This window comes from Canis lupus, chromosome 7 (genome assembly GCF_011100685.1).
Source record: "Canis lupus familiaris isolate Mischka breed German Shepherd chromosome 7, alternate assembly UU_Cfam_GSD_1.0, whole genome shotgun sequence".
NCBI classification, from domain to species: Eukaryota; Metazoa; Chordata; class Mammalia; order Carnivora; family Canidae; genus Canis; species Canis lupus.
In genome coordinates, this window is record NC_049228.1 from 19348583 (window position 1) to 19367892 (window position 19310).

The 19310-nt window shown below is 32.8% G+C and overlaps 1 protein-coding gene across 6 annotated transcripts in view; it reads left to right on the plus strand.

Annotated features, from left to right (window-relative positions):
* The window catches only part of ODR4 (odr-4 GPCR localization factor homolog), a 41296-nt gene extending 22882 nt beyond the window's left edge, over positions 1-18414 (plus strand). For all 6 annotated transcript variants that reach the window (XM_038542329.1, XM_038542328.1, XM_038542325.1 and 3 more), the window contains 3 exons: positions 3595-3780; positions 14556-14666; positions 16466-18414. In XM_038542329.1, coding sequence (XP_038398257.1) covers positions 3595-3780; positions 14556-14666; positions 16466-16533 — 365 coding nt within the window. In that variant the 3' untranslated portion in view covers positions 16534-18414. The remainder of the gene's footprint in view (positions 1-3594; positions 3781-14555; positions 14667-16465) is intronic.
* The last annotated feature ends 896 nt before the right edge of the window (positions 18415-19310 follow it).

Here is a 19310-nt window from a genome sequence, read left to right on the forward strand (position 1 = left end):
CTAAATTTTTTTTAAAAGTTTTCACTGGTAAAAAAAAAAAAAAAAAAAGTTTTCACTGGTAATTGAGTAGCCTTTGAGGCCTGCGTGAAGAGAATGAATGGGCAGTGTAGTTTGTTGGAAAGAGAGGAATGATGTACTTGGGTTCTGTGTCTACTTTGCCACTAGCGGGGAGTCACTTTGGACCAATGATTGAGTCTGTCCAAGCATCCATTGTCTTATCTAGAAAATAGGAATTACAGTAGTTACTCTTTGAGATTGTGAGATTTAAAAAGATAATGTTTGTAAAGCCCCTAATACAAATTGGTAAGCTATATGTTCAGTAAGTGGTAGTTACTATTTTATTGGAGATAATAAAGAGAATTACTTGATAGTTGTCTTTAAAATTTCCTAACTTTAATTTTTGGGAAGTATATTATATTTCAAAAAGAAAGCAATATAAATTTATATATTTTTAAACTTTGGTAACAGGAGATTTATTTCAGCAACATGTTAGTTGATCTTAAGATACCACAATCAAAGAATAAATTGCAAGTGTAATAATACAAATAAACATACATTTAAAAAAATATTTTATGTATTTACTCATGAGAGACAGAGAGAGGCAAAGACGTAGGCAGAAGGAGAAGCAGGCTCCATGCAAGGAGCCCGATGTGGGACTCGATCCTGGGACTCCAGGATCACGCCCTGTGTCAAAGGCAGACACTCAACCGCTGAGCCACCCAGGCATCCCTCTTTTTTTTAACGTACATTTTGAAGTTGAACGTATATACTCCAAATTGTTAGATTTTAGATTTAGTTTTCATTTTACTTTAGGTTATCTTTCTTATATACTGGTAAGATTTTATAGATTTGTAGTATGGTAAAATGTAGCATGTATGCCATGAAATTAAGCTGAACTAGAATATTTTTGCATGCCTAAGGAAGTCTGCAAAGGGCATATTAACTTTACTTACTTAATCTTTAAAATAAACATAGTCTTTGAATTCTGGCTATCCAGATGAAAGAACTTTAGTAGTTAATGACAAAATTATAAGAAGTCCAATCATTCCTTTAACTTATTGTGGTCTTCCCCTTCTCAGATTCCCCTTAAGTATTCCAGAGCTTCATTATTCGCGTTCAGCCTACATTCAGTCTTACCCAACTTACTCTCAACAGAAGATCTACTCATTGTGAAAATTGAGGTCTCTTACCTTCTTCCATTCCTACATTCATATCCATCCATACCACTTGTGTTCAAAGAACACTTATATTCCTCTGCCTTTGGTCGTGGCTTTGTTCTCTGGATGGCACTTCTGTTTGCTTCATACAAATGTCTTTCATCTTTTAAGAATTAACTCAGATACCAACTATTCTACACAATTTTCTATAATACAGTAGATGATTTAGGATTCTATTTGTAACTAGTAAAACAACTTTTTTAAATTTTTAAAAAATATTATTTGAGAACTTAATGTAATCAGTATATTTGGTTACTTAAAAACAATCATGTTAAGTGTATCATACAGATGCAAATGGTTAACATATAGTGTATTTTAGTGGATGATGTATATTCTGCTTTTATTTTTACAAAAAAACACAATTCTTAAATTGCCTTGAATTTTTTACTCTGTTTTGGACTTACTCAAATAATGTTTAACTAGATGCTCTGCTGTGGGAATATTCCTAACGGATTCTTAGAATACTTTGTGACAAGTATGTTTTTTAAAAAGGTCTTCCCAGGACTCCTGGGTGGCTCAGTTGGTTAAGCGTCTGCTTTTGGCATAGGTCATGATCCTGGGGTCCTGGATTGAAGCCCCGCATCTCCCTGCTCAGTAGGGAGCCTGCTTCTCCCTCTCCCTCTGCTTGTGTTCTCTTGTGCATGCTCTGTCAAATAAATAAAATCTTTAAAATAAATAAATAAATAAATAAATAAGTAATCTTCCCATTTTTAAGCTCAGACCAATCAGAAAACTTGGTTCTATTTAGATACTAAGTGGCTAATTTAACTTTTTAATTTGAAATTTTTAAGTTTTTTTAATGAGTAATTTAAAATTACTGTAACTAATGCTTTAACATTTTATTTATTTGAGACAGAGTGTGCCACACAGCACAAAGTAGGGGGAGGGGCAGTGAGAGAGAAAAAGGAGCATAGGGAGAGGAAGAAGCTAATTCCCCACTGAGCAGGGAGCCTGATGCAGGGCTAGATCCTAGGGCCCAGAGATCATGACCTGAGCCGAATGCAGACACTTAACTGATTGAGCCACCAAGGCTTCGCAACATTTGATTTTATATCAAGCATGTTTTATTTCCTTTTCAGGCAAACTAGAATTAATGCAGTTTGAAATAGTTTTAAAATTTTGCATGCTAATTACACATACATATTGTAGCCATCTTTGAAAGTTTTGAACAAGTTTTAAGAAACTGTAGCCCAAAATAAAATACATTCCTAATTTCAATGTGTGGGCAATATACATGCTACAGTAAAAGTTGCAGGAATATAATTTTACAGCTAGGAGGCAGTCTGATCAAAGAGAAATTTTTTTCCCAGTTCTCATATGACAACAAGATAAGCAAATCTGGCAGGAACACAGAATTTAAGTCATAGCATTTTCTGTGACACTTAAGGCATTCTTCATCATCTTCAGTTTGTAGTCATATAAAGCTACCACTAGTTTCTTGACAAGGAAATACAGATTGCTTTTAAAGTAAGCCCTAGTTTTCTGCTTGATCTGTGCATTGGTACCTTATTTAATCATACCCATTGCGGAAAGAGGTGATTCTTTACACAAAATCTCTGTCTTTGTTAATAGTTCAATAGAATTGATGTTGTTGAACCAAACAATAATTATGTGTTTATGTAGAACAGTGACAGTATTAGAAATTGGGGAAAATATATTTTACTTTGTGACTATTCAAAGAATGAAACATTTATTGTTTATTTAGATCCATATTATTTTTTCTAAAGATAATTTAAGACTTTACAAAAAGGTACTACAATCTAACAAGATAAAAAATATTAGCAATAGGAATGAGGCAAAGGGAAAATAAAAAAGCAAGATGGAGTTGGTAGTAAGACTAGTATACAAAACATGTATCTTAATGCCCTACACATGCTTGAAATGGGAGCTAGATCTGATAAGATAAAGTCAGTGGTAAGATTAGTGCAAAAGGTGTGCAATTATGTCCTGTACACTTGATATAGATGGGCCACTAATTTGACTCTAAACTTGCATAAAGAAGAGAAATATTTACAAAATGCAGTGCTTGTATGGTTAAACAAGAAAAACAATATTGGAGACCAGGAACAAAATTCTCCTAGTTATTCCTTCATAGGATAGTGGATAATATAAGAATATATAACTTACAAAAAACAATATCCTTACATTGAAGGCAATGGTTAAGTTTATATTTCATAGGAATATCATTTAGTCCCTTGCAGAGACCAGGAGTATTGAGGTAAAGCAGAATTCAGTAAGAGCAATTTTGTATATGATCAATTAGAAAATGAAAAGATCCTTTAGGTTTTATTTTTATTAGTGTATATTTCATGCAAATATATCACTGATGCTAGTGACAGACCTATCTAAATATTGATAATGTTCCTCCTCCTTTTAGATTCTGAAAAAGAGTTTCACATCCTCCCTCACCGAGTTTTTGTCCCCATTCCGGGATCTACTGTAATGTTATGTGATTATAAATTTGGTGATGAGTCAGCTGAAGAAATGAGAGACCATTTCATAGAGATGTTAGATCATATGATTCAAATAGAAGATTTGGAAATTGCAGAGGAAATAAACACAGGTAATTATATGATGTGACTTGAGAACCTGATTAGACTTTTGCTTAGATGACCTATGAGCCATCTAGTTTAAATATGTCTTTAGATTTCTTTAACACTAGTTCTGTTTGATACTTTTGAGGCATTTAAAAATATGTCTGTTTAATTTCTACAGATAGAAACATGCAGTCAGTGTTTTCCTGGAAAATTCTACCAAAATTTAAGATACTTCAGATTTTCCAAGCCTAGCAAGTAGATCTTCATAAAACAAGTTCAGCTTTAAATAGGTGGAAATATATGGCTTTTCAGTGTTTCTTTTATTGTAAGAAAAGTTTGCTTAAAATTCACTATCTTAATTATTTGGTTAAGCTATTTTTTTAAATGTGTTTTCCATACTAGTGGGCTTTATTTTCTTACCCCTTCATACATTTGGGATACTAAGCTGAAATGGGCATTTCCAAATGTTGTAGATCAAGATTATTTTTATAAAACACAGATTTGCCATACTATCTAATTATATAACACAGTTTCTACCCCTAACCATCACTTTCACATTTGACCTTATATTTTAGAAGGCTGTGATTGTTTTGCTTTGTATTCTTTTGCTTTGCTTTGTTTTTATTTTGTATCAAGTGAGATCAGGATATGAAAACATATCTATAAATAAGTATGAGTATATGATAGACTTCCTGAAACAAAAAAAAAGTATGTGATAAAGGTAATTATTTGCAAATATCAATAAATACTGAGTAACTATCAAGCTTCAGATTTCTGACATCATAGTAGTCACTAGGTTACTCTTGAAAATGAATGTTTATGAAATTTAAATATAGCAATTTTCAAGTCTTTATTCTAATTCTAATTTCTTAGTTATTCTTCTGTGACTTAAGTAAGTCCTGCCCCCCCCCCACCATAAGAGTGTTTGATTCAGAGTACTTTTATTAAAATGATGAATCAAGTAAGTATTTGGTTGGTGAATATCAAATCTGTCGGTAAGGTTTCAAATTAGTTGGAGACCACTGAGTTCGTTATTGTTGTTTTCAACAACTCCAGGTTAGTATTATGATGTGGAACGTTAAGTATGTTTTAAAGAAAAAAAAAAACACTTTAAATTGCTCAGTATCTGATGTTAAAGCAGCAGCTGTATTTTAGTCCTTCAAAAACTAGTATAAGAGACAGTTATAGCATATTTCCTAACTAATAGATATTTTGAAAATGACCTGGTAAACATGTGTTTGCTGCTTTCTGAAATATGTTTTCCCAGATTAATGGCTACACTATCTCTGCCAACTAGATTTAGTGTCATCAGAGTAGGGATTTTTTTTTTAATTTAATTTTTTTTTTAGGGATTTTTTTTTATTTTGTTTACTTCTGTCTCTAAGTGTCTAACAATACTTCATTGATAATCTGAATGAATTTTATGTAGGATCATTAGAGTTGAACTAGTTCATCTTTTTTTAACACTGAAATTTATATTCCTAGGAGATGAGGATTTAGACTGTTTTCTTCCTTATTCTGAATACCAGTATGCCTTTCTGCAACTAACACCTTATGCAGTAATCTGGAGCAGTAAAACATGAGTACTTCTTTATTGAGGCCATGCTTTAAATTTGAGAGCAACTATCATGCTCTAAGTATGTTGAAGCCAAATATTTGCACAAACCTTTTAACTGGTCTCTTTATTATAGTTTCCAGACCTCATTCTTTTTTACCACCTTGTTTATGTTCTTCTAGGTTAGAGATTTTTAACATGTAATACCCATAACCTTTGGGGTCCTAGCTGGCTTTCAGGAGATCCACAAACCACTTGAAAGTAATTATTGTAATTTTTTCTAGAGAAAGAACTATAGCCATTAAAGGGTTGGTGACCTAAGAAAGATTAAAAACTACTTCTTTAAATATACTTTGGTTTGCCTTTCTCAAAATACATTACCCTGAATTCAAACTAATGTTCTAATAATATCATTAGCTATTATTTATATAGAACCTATTATGTATAGGCACTCCTTCCAAAGCCTTACAAATACTAAATAATTTAATTCTTATAACAGCCCTATGAAGCAGATACTCTTATTACTCCCATTTTCCAGATGAGAGAATCAAGGCTCAGAAAGGTCAAGTAATTTTTCTAGGGTTACACTGCTAGTAAATGGCAGAGCTAGAATTTAAACTTAAGCAATTTGGTTCTAGAGCCTGTGCTTTTCTCTAACAATTCCTTTCCACGGGACCTAAATAACAAAGACTATAGAATTACTACTTACTATGGTCTAGATATTTATTTTAGCATCACCACCTTCATTGCATCATTCAAAAAAAAATTTTTAACATGAATGATGTTAACATTATTCTGGTTTAATTTCATCTTGCTTCTGTTAGTATAATTTCTCACTTGTTGGCTAGAATCTTGGATCTGTTATCATAGTAAATGCCTTTCATATTCTTTTTGAATTAGTTGTCACACTTTTAGTGCGTATTACATTCATGAAAGACTAAAGGGTAGCATAGCACTGTGTGCAAAACTTGACCCAATCACAACTTCTTAAAAATTTTTTTGATTAATTATTTTCACAACTTACTTTAAAAGTCAGATATCAAAGCATAGGGACAGAGAGATTTCATTTAGAGTTTTGGGTTTTTTTTCTTTTTTTTAAAGATCTTTTTATCTATCTATCTATCTATTTATTTATTTATTTATTTATTTATTTATTTATGAGAGAGCGCGCGCGTGCATACATGCATACAAACAAGTACAAGTCCAGGAAAGGGCATAGGGAAAGAATTTCTAACATATTCCCTCCTGAGCTTGGAAGCAGCCTTATAGCTCAGTCCCACCACCTGTGAGATCATGACCTGAGCCAAATCAAGATTTGGAGGTTCAAGAGACTCAGTGACCCAAGTCACTCCTCATTTAGATTTTTTAAAGACTATCATCTACGGGTGCCTGGGTGGCACAGTCGGTTAAGCATCTGACTCTTGATTTCATCTCAGGTCATGTCTTCAGGGTCCTGGGATTGAGCCCAGCATATAGAGCTCTGCACTCAAGGTGAAATCTGCTTGAGAGTTTCTCTGCCTCTCCCTTTGCCTCTCCCCCTGCCTCTCCCCCTGCTCTCTCCCTCCCTCTCTAAAAATGAGTAAATAAATCTTTAAAAAAAAAAAATAAAGACAACCATCTGTCTTAAATATTTTTACCTTGCCTTTCTTAATTTCATTTTTTAACATTTATAAACTAGCTTATATTGTATTCAATACCTTGTCAATTATACTTTTAAAAATAGTTATTTTAACCTCTATTAATAATAGGGTAATATCTATACTTTTTTAAAAAAAATTTATTTATTTATTTGAGAGAGAGAGAGAGAGAGAGACTGGGCATGCAAGCAGAGGGGAGGGGCAGAGGGAGAGGGAGAAGCAGACCCTGCTGAGCAAGGAACCTGATGCGGGACTTGATCCCATGACCCTGAGCTCATGACTTGAGCTTAAGGCAGATGTTTAACCAACTGAGCCACCCAGGTGTACCCCAATATCCATTATTTTTTTTAAATTTTATTTATTTATTCATGAGAGGCACACAGAGAGAGGCAGAGACATAGGCAGAGGGAGAAGCAGACTCCCTATGGGGAGCCTGATACAGGACTTGATTCCAGGACCCCAGGATCACCAAGGCAGATGCTCAACCACTGAGCCACCTAGGTGCCCCATATCCATTCTTTATATGTTAAAACATTAAAAATATCCAAGTAGCTTATACTATTATAATATATTCATAAAGAAGCTACTGTATGACAGCCTTCCAAAAACAAAACTAAAGCTCAATAAATTCAGACTTTCATGAAACCATTATATGTACAGCTTAGCAAACTTCGATTTTTCCAGAAGATTTACAAGAAAAGGATTTTGCCTCTCTGGATCACTACTGTATTTCTAGTACTTTACTAAGAACCTAGCCTTAACACATCATAGGTAGTCAGTAAATATTTGATGACTAAAACAAATTACTTAGTCCTAAGGTTTGAGGTCCGTAGATCGATATCATACTAATTCTGTCTTCAAGGAACTAAATAGAATTTTTTTAACCTGTATAGATACTACCTTTAATGTACCCAGACTGTTTCTCCATTATGCTTTATTATAATTCTGTGCTGCTCTTTAACATATTTGCATACTTATATAACTCATCAGTTGTGTTTAATCTTCAACCTTTGTCAGATTTCTTTTTTAAGATTTTTTTTATTTAAGAGAAACCAAGATAGTGACAAAGATAGTGAGAGAAAGCAGGAGCAGGAAGGAGAGAGAGATCAGTCTCCCCGCTGAGCAGGAAGCCTGACATGAGGCTTAATACCCTGCAATAATAACCTGAGACAAAGGGAGACTTAACTCCTAAGTCATTCAGGTCCCCCTAACTGTCAGATTTTTAAGAGTAAGTACCTAGAATGTTTATCTCTCTATCTGAGCTCCATGCCTCAAACATGGTAGGTATTCATAAATATTTGTTAAAAATTGACTGATATAGACTAAATAGGTCATTTTTTTGGAAATTATAACACATCTTTTTTCATACTTATTTTATGTTTGAAAATTTTAAGTTTATATCTGGCCAGATACAGAGTTTTTAAGACATGTGTAGGGGACTACATTTAAAAAGGGTCTGATAAAAAATTAATAATAATAAAAAATAAATAAAATAAAATAAAAAGGGTATGATAGGGATCCCTGGGTGGGTCAGCGGTTTGGCACCTGCCTTTGGCCCAAGGTCCCACATCAGGCTCCTGGCATGGAGCCTGCTTCTCCCTCCTCCTGTGTCTCTGCCTCTCTCTCTCTCTCTATGTCTATCATAAATTAAATAAATAAATAAATAAATAAATAAATAAATAAATAAATAAATAAATCTTTTTAAAAAAGTAAAAAGGGTATGATAGTCATGGATCTGTGGTATATATATAATTCAGAGCATTTTAAAGGATATAGAACATTTAAAACATAGTATGCAGCACTAGAAATATTAATTCTAGTGTACAGCATTTAGTATGCCTTTTTATCAGGTATTTATTAAGCATTTGCTCTGTTCAAAGCAATGTAATAGTAAAAATCAAAGACCAGATTCCTTTCCTTAAAAAGTCTATAATATGATTTGGAAGATATATTATGTATGCATTGCTAATTATGTAGAGCATGTAGTAAGGTCGTAAGAGAAACCAAGAACATTAATGATCAAAATTTTAGAATCTCCAATGATTTGTTAATTAGTCACTAAGAATAAAATATTTTGATTTGTGTATTTGACTGTAGATTAGCAATAACAATCTATAATAACCAGTTTTGATATTAGTATTTTCAAATTTTAGTAAATTGTTTCCATTACTGCTTTATGTTTCACTTTTATTGAAAGCACTCATCTATTGTATAAATTCATGCTCTGTAGTATACAGTGGATAATCCCAAATATATTAAATTTTATGCTTTTAAATGATTCTTAGAAATCTTTGAAATATTCTTGCAAATAATTGAGACTTATTTTTAGCCTCAAGATAACATACTTATTATTATCATTTTAAATGCTATTCTCCAATGAACTTTTATCATTATATGTATACTAAATATATTTTAATTCTGTTTTGCAGCTTTCCTTCAGTAAGTTTTATCATTAAGACTGTACCATGTTAAATATTAGCATGAGCTAATAACTGAAGTATTTAAAAATAACTTTATAATCTTAGATGACATAAATGTTCATTAGTCTTTTTGTGAATTTTGATTTTTTTTAAGCTTTTAATATTGGTACTTAGTTGTATATTTCACACTGTATTTTTTTTAAAGATTTTATTTATTCATGAGAGACACAGAGAGAGAGGCAGAGACACAGCCAGAGGGAGAAGCAGGCTCCAAGCAGGGAGCCCAATGTGGGACTCCATCCTGGGACTCTAGGATCACGCCCTGCGCCAAAGGCAGGCACTTAACCGCTGAGCCACCCAAGTGTCCCCACACTGTATTTTTAAATGATTTTCTGTCTATATTTCTTTTTATGCCAGTTATCTAGTATTGAGATTAACTGAGTAGGAAGAGTTTATAATCTTAAACACAAAGGAAACAATACAGCAGTTTGGAAAGTTTAGGTATGTATAACTTGAATATGTACTGTGTCAAACCCATGGTCTCAAGATTATATATTTTTCTAGTATTATATAATGTATTAAGATATTACTTCATTATGTATGCTTCTTTAAGGACACTGCCCTGTTTTGATGGCCTATTAAAGTAGCCCTATTAAGCATTAAGGGTTCTAGAGATCAAATATACTGTCCTAACTCTCAAGAAGTTCACAGTATAGAGGGAAGTACAGAGAAATGGGTTACTCTAAAATAAGATGATTAGTTCTATAACAGAGGGATGAACAGAATTATCAGAACATTTAGCACAGGCATTATCCTTGTATGGTATTAGAGAAAGCTTCTGAGAGCAGGTGACATTTGAGTTCATTTTGAAGGATGAATGCAGTAAAAAAAACTCTAGGATTTTTAGGAATTGGACACTGGCATCAGATGTATTGTGACCAAGAATATGACTTGTCTAGAATTTTATTAGTTTTGCTTTTTCAAGCATTTGTTGAATTAGAAGGAATGATTTGGTAATTAGCCTATTTTCAATGGCAAAATAACATATTCCCAAATTATAGGATAGAGTAAAAACATAAACAAAATGTTTATGTTAATAGAAAAATTGACTGTTTTTTTCATAAAGATCCTATTGATTTAGAATTATATTCACTCCTTTACTCATTCATTCATTAATTTACTCAAAAATATTAGATGCATAATTTTATGGAGATAGTATTTTAACTGAGTCCAGGTGTGTCACTTACTTCCATGTAATTTTAAATAAGTCCCCTCTGAATCCCAGATTCTCTTGGGGTTGATCAGAGAATTTAGTCAGAATATTAGGGAAAATACTTTCTAAACAAAAAGAGATACATAAATGTAGGGTGATTTTAACCACTATTATAAGACTTTTAAATAATTTCTAGAGTATAATGAAAAAATATTAACATTAAAGTATGAAAGTAATATTTTATAGTGTGTATAGATTTTCCTATATATTTGAAATTAGGGTTTTCATATACAATAAACCAAAAAAAGTGAAGTTCAAATGTTCAAGTTCAAAAATTGAAATCAGTAAGTGTACATTTAGGGGTGTTAAACTTTTTATAAGAATCTGGATTTATTTTCTAAGTATTTGATGTTATTATTTGCTGATTATTATTTAATTATTTCTATTCTATAAAATACTTGCCAAGTAGTTGCTATGTTTGAAATACATATTTTGCCAGGTGAGTGCCTTAAAATAACATACTTTTAAATGACTTAAGGGATGAAGAACAATTTGTTTGTCAGAATGACTCACTTAAGGTGAAGGATAACTATGGCTTTAAAATTTCTTAAATGCATTAGTCATCTTCTACTAGATATTAAGTTAATAATTCAGATACATTCTATCTACAGTATCAGCTAAAAATTGGAGACACCTTTAAAATCTGGTGAAACTCTTCCAATTCTGTCTTGATATCAGAGCTAATTACTTTTTGTTGTTTGGTTAAACATTGATAATATAAAGGGGAGAGAAGCAATAATGAACATGTATTTTTATGACTAAATTATTGAGTATAGTTAAACCTCATTACTTTAGTATTCAGGGATGGGCAAGAAGATAACTAAGGAGTTCAAGTCGTAACATTTTATTTTAAGCATTTAAATAGTCTTGCCTAACTGCCAACAGCTTGGAATGAAATTGAACACATTTACAACTTCACATGCATTCATTATTGCCCTTGTTTTCTCTTTTGTTGATAGTTGCTCAAAAGGTTCTTACATGATTAATTTGAGGCTTGTCTGAAGTTAAAATTACCTCGTTTTTAAGGAACGGTTAAGATCTAATTTCCTATCGAATCATGTTATTTGCATTTAAATTTCAGAGAGTAGTAAAATGACATTGTGTATGAGATTTGAGTTAAAATCCTGGAAGCTCCCATCAAAAATAAACACAAGTAAATTGTTATGACAAGATCATATTTATCCTTGAAAAATGCTCTGCCTCAGTAAAATTATCTCAGAGTTGTATCAAACCAATATGAGTTTGTATGATAGATTAAAGTGAAATGTCTTTTTTAATAGAAGTAAATTGTGCAGAATTGATATACTAGAGCATGACTTTTGCATATAACAATATTAAATGTATAAGTACTATGTCATGACAAAACCATTTTTGTGCTCTTTAAATACAAGTACTCAAGAAAAATCCTTTAGCAAATAAGTGTAATTCATGGTTCATCCATTATTTTTATTTGTATTTGTTATCTTATATATGGATTTTAGTGGCTCCCCCAAAAAAGTTTTTTGGACTGATATTTACTAATAGAAAAACCAAAATTGTGTGTGTGTTAACATGAATAAACTGTACTATTCATTCAACTTTTTGATCTATAGATGAAGTTAAGGGAAATATGAAGCTAGTAGGTGAATGTAATCTAGAACTAAGTTCTAATCCTTGAGAAATCTAGAAACTGTGGAAATACAGAAGACAGAATGTTTCTAGAGATAGTTCATAATAAGAATTTTTAGCCTTTGTAACCAATATGATATGGGAGAAAAAAAAAAGAGTTTTGTTTGTTTTTAGAGTTCTTTGGTTATATGCTTAAAGAGGAAAAAAAGGATTGGTGATACTTTTGATTCTAATGAGGTGATTAGAAATCATCTAAGGTGATTTCTTTTAAAAAAAATTTTTATTTATTATTTGACAGAGAGAGAACACAAACAGGGGGAGCAGCAGGCAGAGGAAGGGAGAAGCAGGCTCCCTGCTGGGCAAGAGTCTAATGCTGGCTCTATCCCTGGCTCCTGGGATTGTTACCTGAGCCAAAGGCAGATACTTAAACCAATTGAACCACCCAGGCTAAAGATGATTTCTCAAAATGACAGTAAACTTTTCTTCATGGGAAATTGATGAAAATTAGGCAGTTTTTTTTCTTTTATCTGTTTTGGTACCACAGATACCTGGTTCAGTAAGTTTATATATCATACTTGTGAGCCTGTGCCGTTATATTGAAATGTAAAGATGTCTACAAGAACATTTTAAATCTAAGCAATAAGCTCTTTAATTTTGAATTTAAATGGTAGTATTCATTGTCTCTCATTCTGTGGTTCTCTACTCTTTGCAAATAAAAAGATCAATATGAAGTGTAGATACTTTAGACAGTTCCCTGGAATCATATAGAACAGCATTTGATTACCACCTCTGAGGGAAAGAGGGGGGTCTGGCTCCAGGAGCTGTCCATTCTTGCTTTAGTCAGCATAATTCTATTTTTATCTATTTTATATGCTGGGATTTTCTATCAGAGTCTTTAGCACTAGGGAAAAAAATGAAAACCACTGACTATGATATCTAAGGATGTTTTTAGTTCAGACAGTTTTAATCAGTGTTAAATAAATTCAGCTAAGCTAATCTATATAAATTATTGCCAGCGTAATGAAATAGAACCTTAGTATTTGAATCCTCAGTCTGCTGCTCATGACTCTCAAATATGCACTTAACTTTTCAGGTTTTATTTTCCATCTGTAAAATGAGATAAGGTAGTTGCCTTGTTTAACACTGAGGTGTTTTAAGGTTAAATTAATGATCATATTTTGCTTGTATACAGTAGACCCCCTTATTTGCAGAGGATAAGTTGCAAGAACCCCAATGAATGCTTGAAGCTGCACATAGTACCTTTCTATATACTATGAACCCTCTATGTACCATGCTTTTTCCTAAATATACAAACCTGTGATAAAGTTTAATTTATAAATTAGGCACAGTGAGAGATTAAAAATAATAATGTTATAACAGTATACTGTAAAAAAAGTTATGTGAATGTGCTCTTTCTCAAAATATAATATTTGTACTCACCCCTCTTGTGATGATGTAAGATGATAAAATGTCTCATAATGAAATGAAGTGAGATGAATGATATAGGCATGGTGACACATAGCATTAGGATACTGTTGACCTGCTGACTCTATGTCAGAAATAGGATCATCTGCTACTGGACTGCAGTTGACTGCAGGTATCTGAAACTTCAGATAAGGGAGGACTACTATATTTCAAATTTCAGGTTAGATCCAGTCAGCAAACTTTTTCTGTATTGGGCCAAATAGTAAATATTTTACGTTTTGTGGGGCACATAAGGTTTGCCTCATGGGACTGCAGTTGCTAATCCCTGCTTTTAATATTAATAACTAATTATTTGAAATTATTGTTAAGCCACCAATAAGAATGATAGAAATTAATCCCAACTAAGAGTGAAAATTACTCTGCTCCTTGATTTTTGGCATCAGTTTATTTTTACTACAATATAAGAAACAGATTACTTGTTTACTATACAAATTACTTGTTTACTATCTTTGTTGTTATCTAAATTGTCTATATTATCTATACTTCCCTACCATATTATTATTTATTTACTATATTTGTTTACTATATTTTTTTACTATATTTATATTCCCATAATTTGTGAGAGTCATTTAGAACTAACTCTCTGGTTTCTGGTTTCAGTCAATTATAAAACTATAGTATTTTTAAAATTGTCAGTTTGACATATATTCCATGAAATTTAATTCACCTGCATTTGACGAGCAAATTGTGTTGTAAAAAAGGCAAGTTGGAGGAAATTGGAGCTCATTGTATATGTTCTTTATAATGTTCTTCTTTAAAACTTATTTTAAATAATTTAATAATTCCCATTTATTTAGGATTTATTATTATTATCCTCTTGCAGCTTGTGTGAGTTACTCTATGAATACTGAAGCTTCATTGGACAACACAGATGATGAACAACCAAAACAACCAATTAAAACTGCAGTAATAATGAAAATTCAGCAAAATATAGGTATTTAATTTCCTTTATAACATTGAAAAGATGTTATGTTGGACTTTGGTTTTCTCATTATTTTAAAATTATTTCCATTACATTTTGCTTTCTTAGAGGTGCTAGATTAAGCTGGTATTTATTGAGTATTATGGAAAGTACTAGACCCTGGAGATGAAAGAGATGGAAATATTTATAAATAATGCATTATCCTAATTGCCTTCAAACATGTCACTTCCTATTAATTTTTCTGGTGTTTTTGTTTGTTTTTAGAGTGGGTGGGAGGGGCAGAGAGAGAGAGAGAATCATTTATTTATTTTTGAGACTGAGAGAGAGAGAGCATGCAATTGGGAGGCAGAGGGAGAGGGAGAGGAAGAAGTAGGCTCCCTGCTAAGGAGGCTTCATAATGCAAGGCTCAATCCCAAGACTCTGGGATCATGATCTGAGCTGAAGGCAGACCCTGAAACTGACTGAACCACTCAGGTGCCTGAGAGAGAGAATCTTAAACACATTTCATACCAGGGCAGACCCAACATAGGGGTCCATCTTACTACTCTGAGATCATGACCTGAGCTGAAATCAAAAGTCAGGTGCTTAACAAACTGAGCCACCCAAGCACCCCTTTTTTGGTGTTTTTAGAAGAAAAACCTGTTGCATTTTGGGAATTAATTAGTATAGTTGGGCCAATGCTTTCCAGACTGGTGTTCTTTGCAAAACAGCTATTGTAGAAAATTCTGATACATAGTCTATGAAAAATGTCAAATTCAGGTCTGAAAATTTGTAATGAACTTTAGAATTTTAAAGACTCCAAAGAAGTGTGGCAATTACTTTAACACTGTTCAGACTTATTGATAAAAGAACATGTAGACTATTGTTAAGTGGAGTGCCAATTTGAGAAATACTTTATAAGCATTAAGACTTTTAACTGAGAGTTAGAAGCCAGAAGATTTAGTTGTTTTTCTTGGAACTTACTCATTATATAATTGCCTAAATTCTTTGTATCGAAGTGCATGTGTATGTGTGTGTCTGTCTAGACTACTCTGGTCAGTTTTGTTTTGGTTAACTTCTAGTTATTAGGAAAAAATAAACAAAACTAAAAGTTACCAAGACAAACGTAACTAATTTTTAGATTTTATAATGGTGGAATCTGAGTTTTTTAGTTTTAATATTTACACAAACGACTTGTCATGTTTGAGACCCGCTGCCCATTGGACTGTCTTTTGGTTGAAACTGGCTACCTTGGGACAGCTGGAATGCCAGTGTGCATATTTATAGAAACTTTTTAAAGATGTGTGAGTTTTTCTGTCAGATGTGTGTGCACAAGTGTATGAGAGATACTTTTTTTTTTTTTTGCAGGTTTTGCTAAGTGATGAAGTACATGATTATCAGTCAAGCCTTTGCCATCTATCCAGCTTATTGCTATGTTTTCCTCCTAAGCCTAGCTGGCTTTTATTTTATTTTATTTTTTTCTAAGATTTTATTTATCCACTCATAGAGACACACACAGAGACAGAGAGAGAGAGAGGCAGAGACACAGGCAGAGGGAGAAGCAGGCTCCATGCAGGGAGCCCAAGGCAGGACTCTATCCCAGGTCTCCAGGATCACGCCCGGGGCTGCAGGCGGTGCCAAACGGCTGCACCACCAGGGCTGCCCAACTGGCTGGCTTTTAATACATATATACGTGTGTGTGAGCATGTGTTTGTGCAGGTGCATCTTGTTGTCTAAGCTCGTGGGTTACCTACATTTCAGAGCCTAGGATCAGTTAAGCCTTTGTTTTGCTTATCCCATGACCATTTGCTTTTTGTTTGCTTTACCTGTAGGTGTGATTGCAGCAGTTGTGGTCGCAGTCTTTGCTGCGGGAATCTCCTTTCATTACTTCAGTGATTAGGGTGGGACGCAGAGAGAGCTTCCTGATCTTCCAGAGAACACAAAGCAATCATTATGAATAATGAAGATGCAAACAGTCCATCTGCATTTAAGACCAGAGCAGCCACCTCTGCTGTCATAATGCCTATTAGGTTTCTGACTAAAATGAAATCACCAGCTGCCTTGTTTAGCCCTGCTTATATTATAGATGGCTCAGGCTTCCAAAAATAAAGTTGTGCATATAGATGGAAGTTGCTGTAACAAATCCTTATTACCTATTTTTTAAAATGTTTAAAATGATACTTTATTTTTATAGATTTTAGTCCTGTTGATTTGGATCATATATTATAAATTTAACTGAGTATCTTAGAATAATGCGAGAAATTTCTACAAAGTGGGACAACAATCTATTGGATAAGTTCATATCCTAGGACCTTTCTAATGTATACTCAGTTTCAAAATAGTGATCGAGTTCTGGTCAAGGGATAGGAAACCTTTCCAGAGAGGTTTGAATTATTAAGGCTTGCCATAAATCACATGCTTTCTCAGGTTAGTATATTATACCCGTTTTAGTATATTTTATAAGACTTTTACTTCTGGCACTACGTTAGGCTAAGTACTGAAAAACAACTAAATCCTGAACAAAATCTATTTTTGAATGCATTAATCGGCTGAAAGAAAGTAGGGGAAGTTTCTGAGAATCATACCTCTATTTTTACTCACAAAAATGAACACATTTTGGTTGGGAATTGTGAATACTATATTAAACATGCAAGTGGGCAGTGGTTGCTCAGATGGCAAATACCAATTGCAACATAACCATATGCAATTTGCCTTGGATTAGAAACAAGGAAATGAATCTGAATCTGAGATGCTGTTCCAGCCAGGACAGTTGAAGTGGGCATTTAGTTTGTAGTACCCTGTAGCTCATAGCAAAAGCAAGTTAAGGCTCAGGACTTCCATAGATAAAGCAATATTATGATTAGATATTACCAGGTGCAAATTAAAAACTAGTGTGAGAAAGAGCCTATAGAAATAATTCACTTCTCTAAGGTCTCATCACTGACATCTATGAAAAATGGAACCACAGGCAGATCTAAAAAAGAAAGAACTACAAAAATGAAAAAATGTTACTTGAAATTAAAAAAAAAGAACCCTCAGACATGTTGAATGTTGTATTAGACTCAAGAGACAATAAATAAACTGGAAGTGAGATCTAAAGAAATTACCTTGTGTGCAGCAAGGAGAAACAAGGAGCTAGAAAATGCAAATATTAAAGAGAACTTTAGAGATATGGAGGGAAGTATTATAAAAACCAGAAGTATTATGAGAGAAAAAGAGGATGGAAGAGTGGCTGGCATATTTGAAGATAACTATTTTCCTTACTTGAAAAGCATGAATTCAATAATTTTAGGAAGCACAGTATATCCCAAACATAAATGGATCAAAACCATGCCTAAATCCAAAGTAGTGTAACTACGAGATACGAAGCACAAGATTTTAAAAGCATTCAAAGGAATCAAAATAGCATCAATGAAGGCAAGACAGTCACATACTCAGTAGGCTTCTCAAGAGCAACAATGTACCCAAAGATGGTGGAATAATAATGCCTTCAAAGTTCTGAGAAAAACTATATCAACTTAGAATTTGTACCAAGCAAAACTGAAATGTTCAGATGAAAAACAGACTTTTACTATCAACAGAATTTCAATAAAGAAACTACAAAAGAATGATCTTCAAGAAGGAAAATGTTTCCACAAAGATGATCTGAAATTGAAGAACTAGTGAACAAATACAATGATACAAATCAAAGGTATTGTTAATATAAAAAGGTTGTAATTAAGTGTTTATAAGAAGTAAAATTGTAAACAGTGTAAAATTAAACATTTTTATGCAACATGAATGTGGACTTTAAGGTATAATTGAAAAACTGGATAATAGCTTTTAAGATGGGAGGAGGGTGATTAGAATTAATGTTCTGAGATGCTTTCATTGTCCAGAAGGTAGGTTAAGATACTGTTTAACTTTAAATTTTTAGTAAAATATCAAGTGTAACTGCTAAAATAATAGATACAGAATGAATTGTTGTAAAGGAAAACTTGAAAATAGTGGAATAGGAAGACAATAACAGTACAAAAGAAGTAAGGGGTGGAGGAGGAATAAAATTAGTATAATAGTAACAAGTCAGGTAGTATTAATTAAACATGAATAGACTAAACTCAGTTCAACAACAGATTGATTAGGTCTTTAAAACCTAGCTATAGGCTGGATTTTTTAAAAGATGAAAACAGACAAAATTTGTGTAGTTTTAGTGATACTAAATTAAAATTGGATTTTATGATAGTATTATTAAAGAGGAGGTGGCCATTAAATGATAAAAGGAACAATTCACTAGAAATATATATCAATTTTAAATTTGCACATACTTTATAAAATGGCCTCAAAATTAATAAGGCTAACCCAACAAATTGAACAATATTGTGGGAGATTTCAACAGATCCCAATTGCTGATAAACCAAGCCAAAGAATGAATGAAAAAAACAGATTTAGGCAATGCAGCCAACAATATTCTCAGGGATTGGCAAAGCTGCCTCAGAATATCCTTTTGCCAAGACTTGTCTGCAAATTCTTAACCTTTTTTTGTTTGCCAAGAACAAAGAAAAATTGTTGTAAACTTAGCTGCTGTTGTAACATATGAACAGTCTTTTCTGAAAATGCAAATTAGACAAGAATCATTACATCAGTTGTGGCATGCAGTTAAATTGGGTTTCTGCTATTGCATGTATATATTACTTTCAT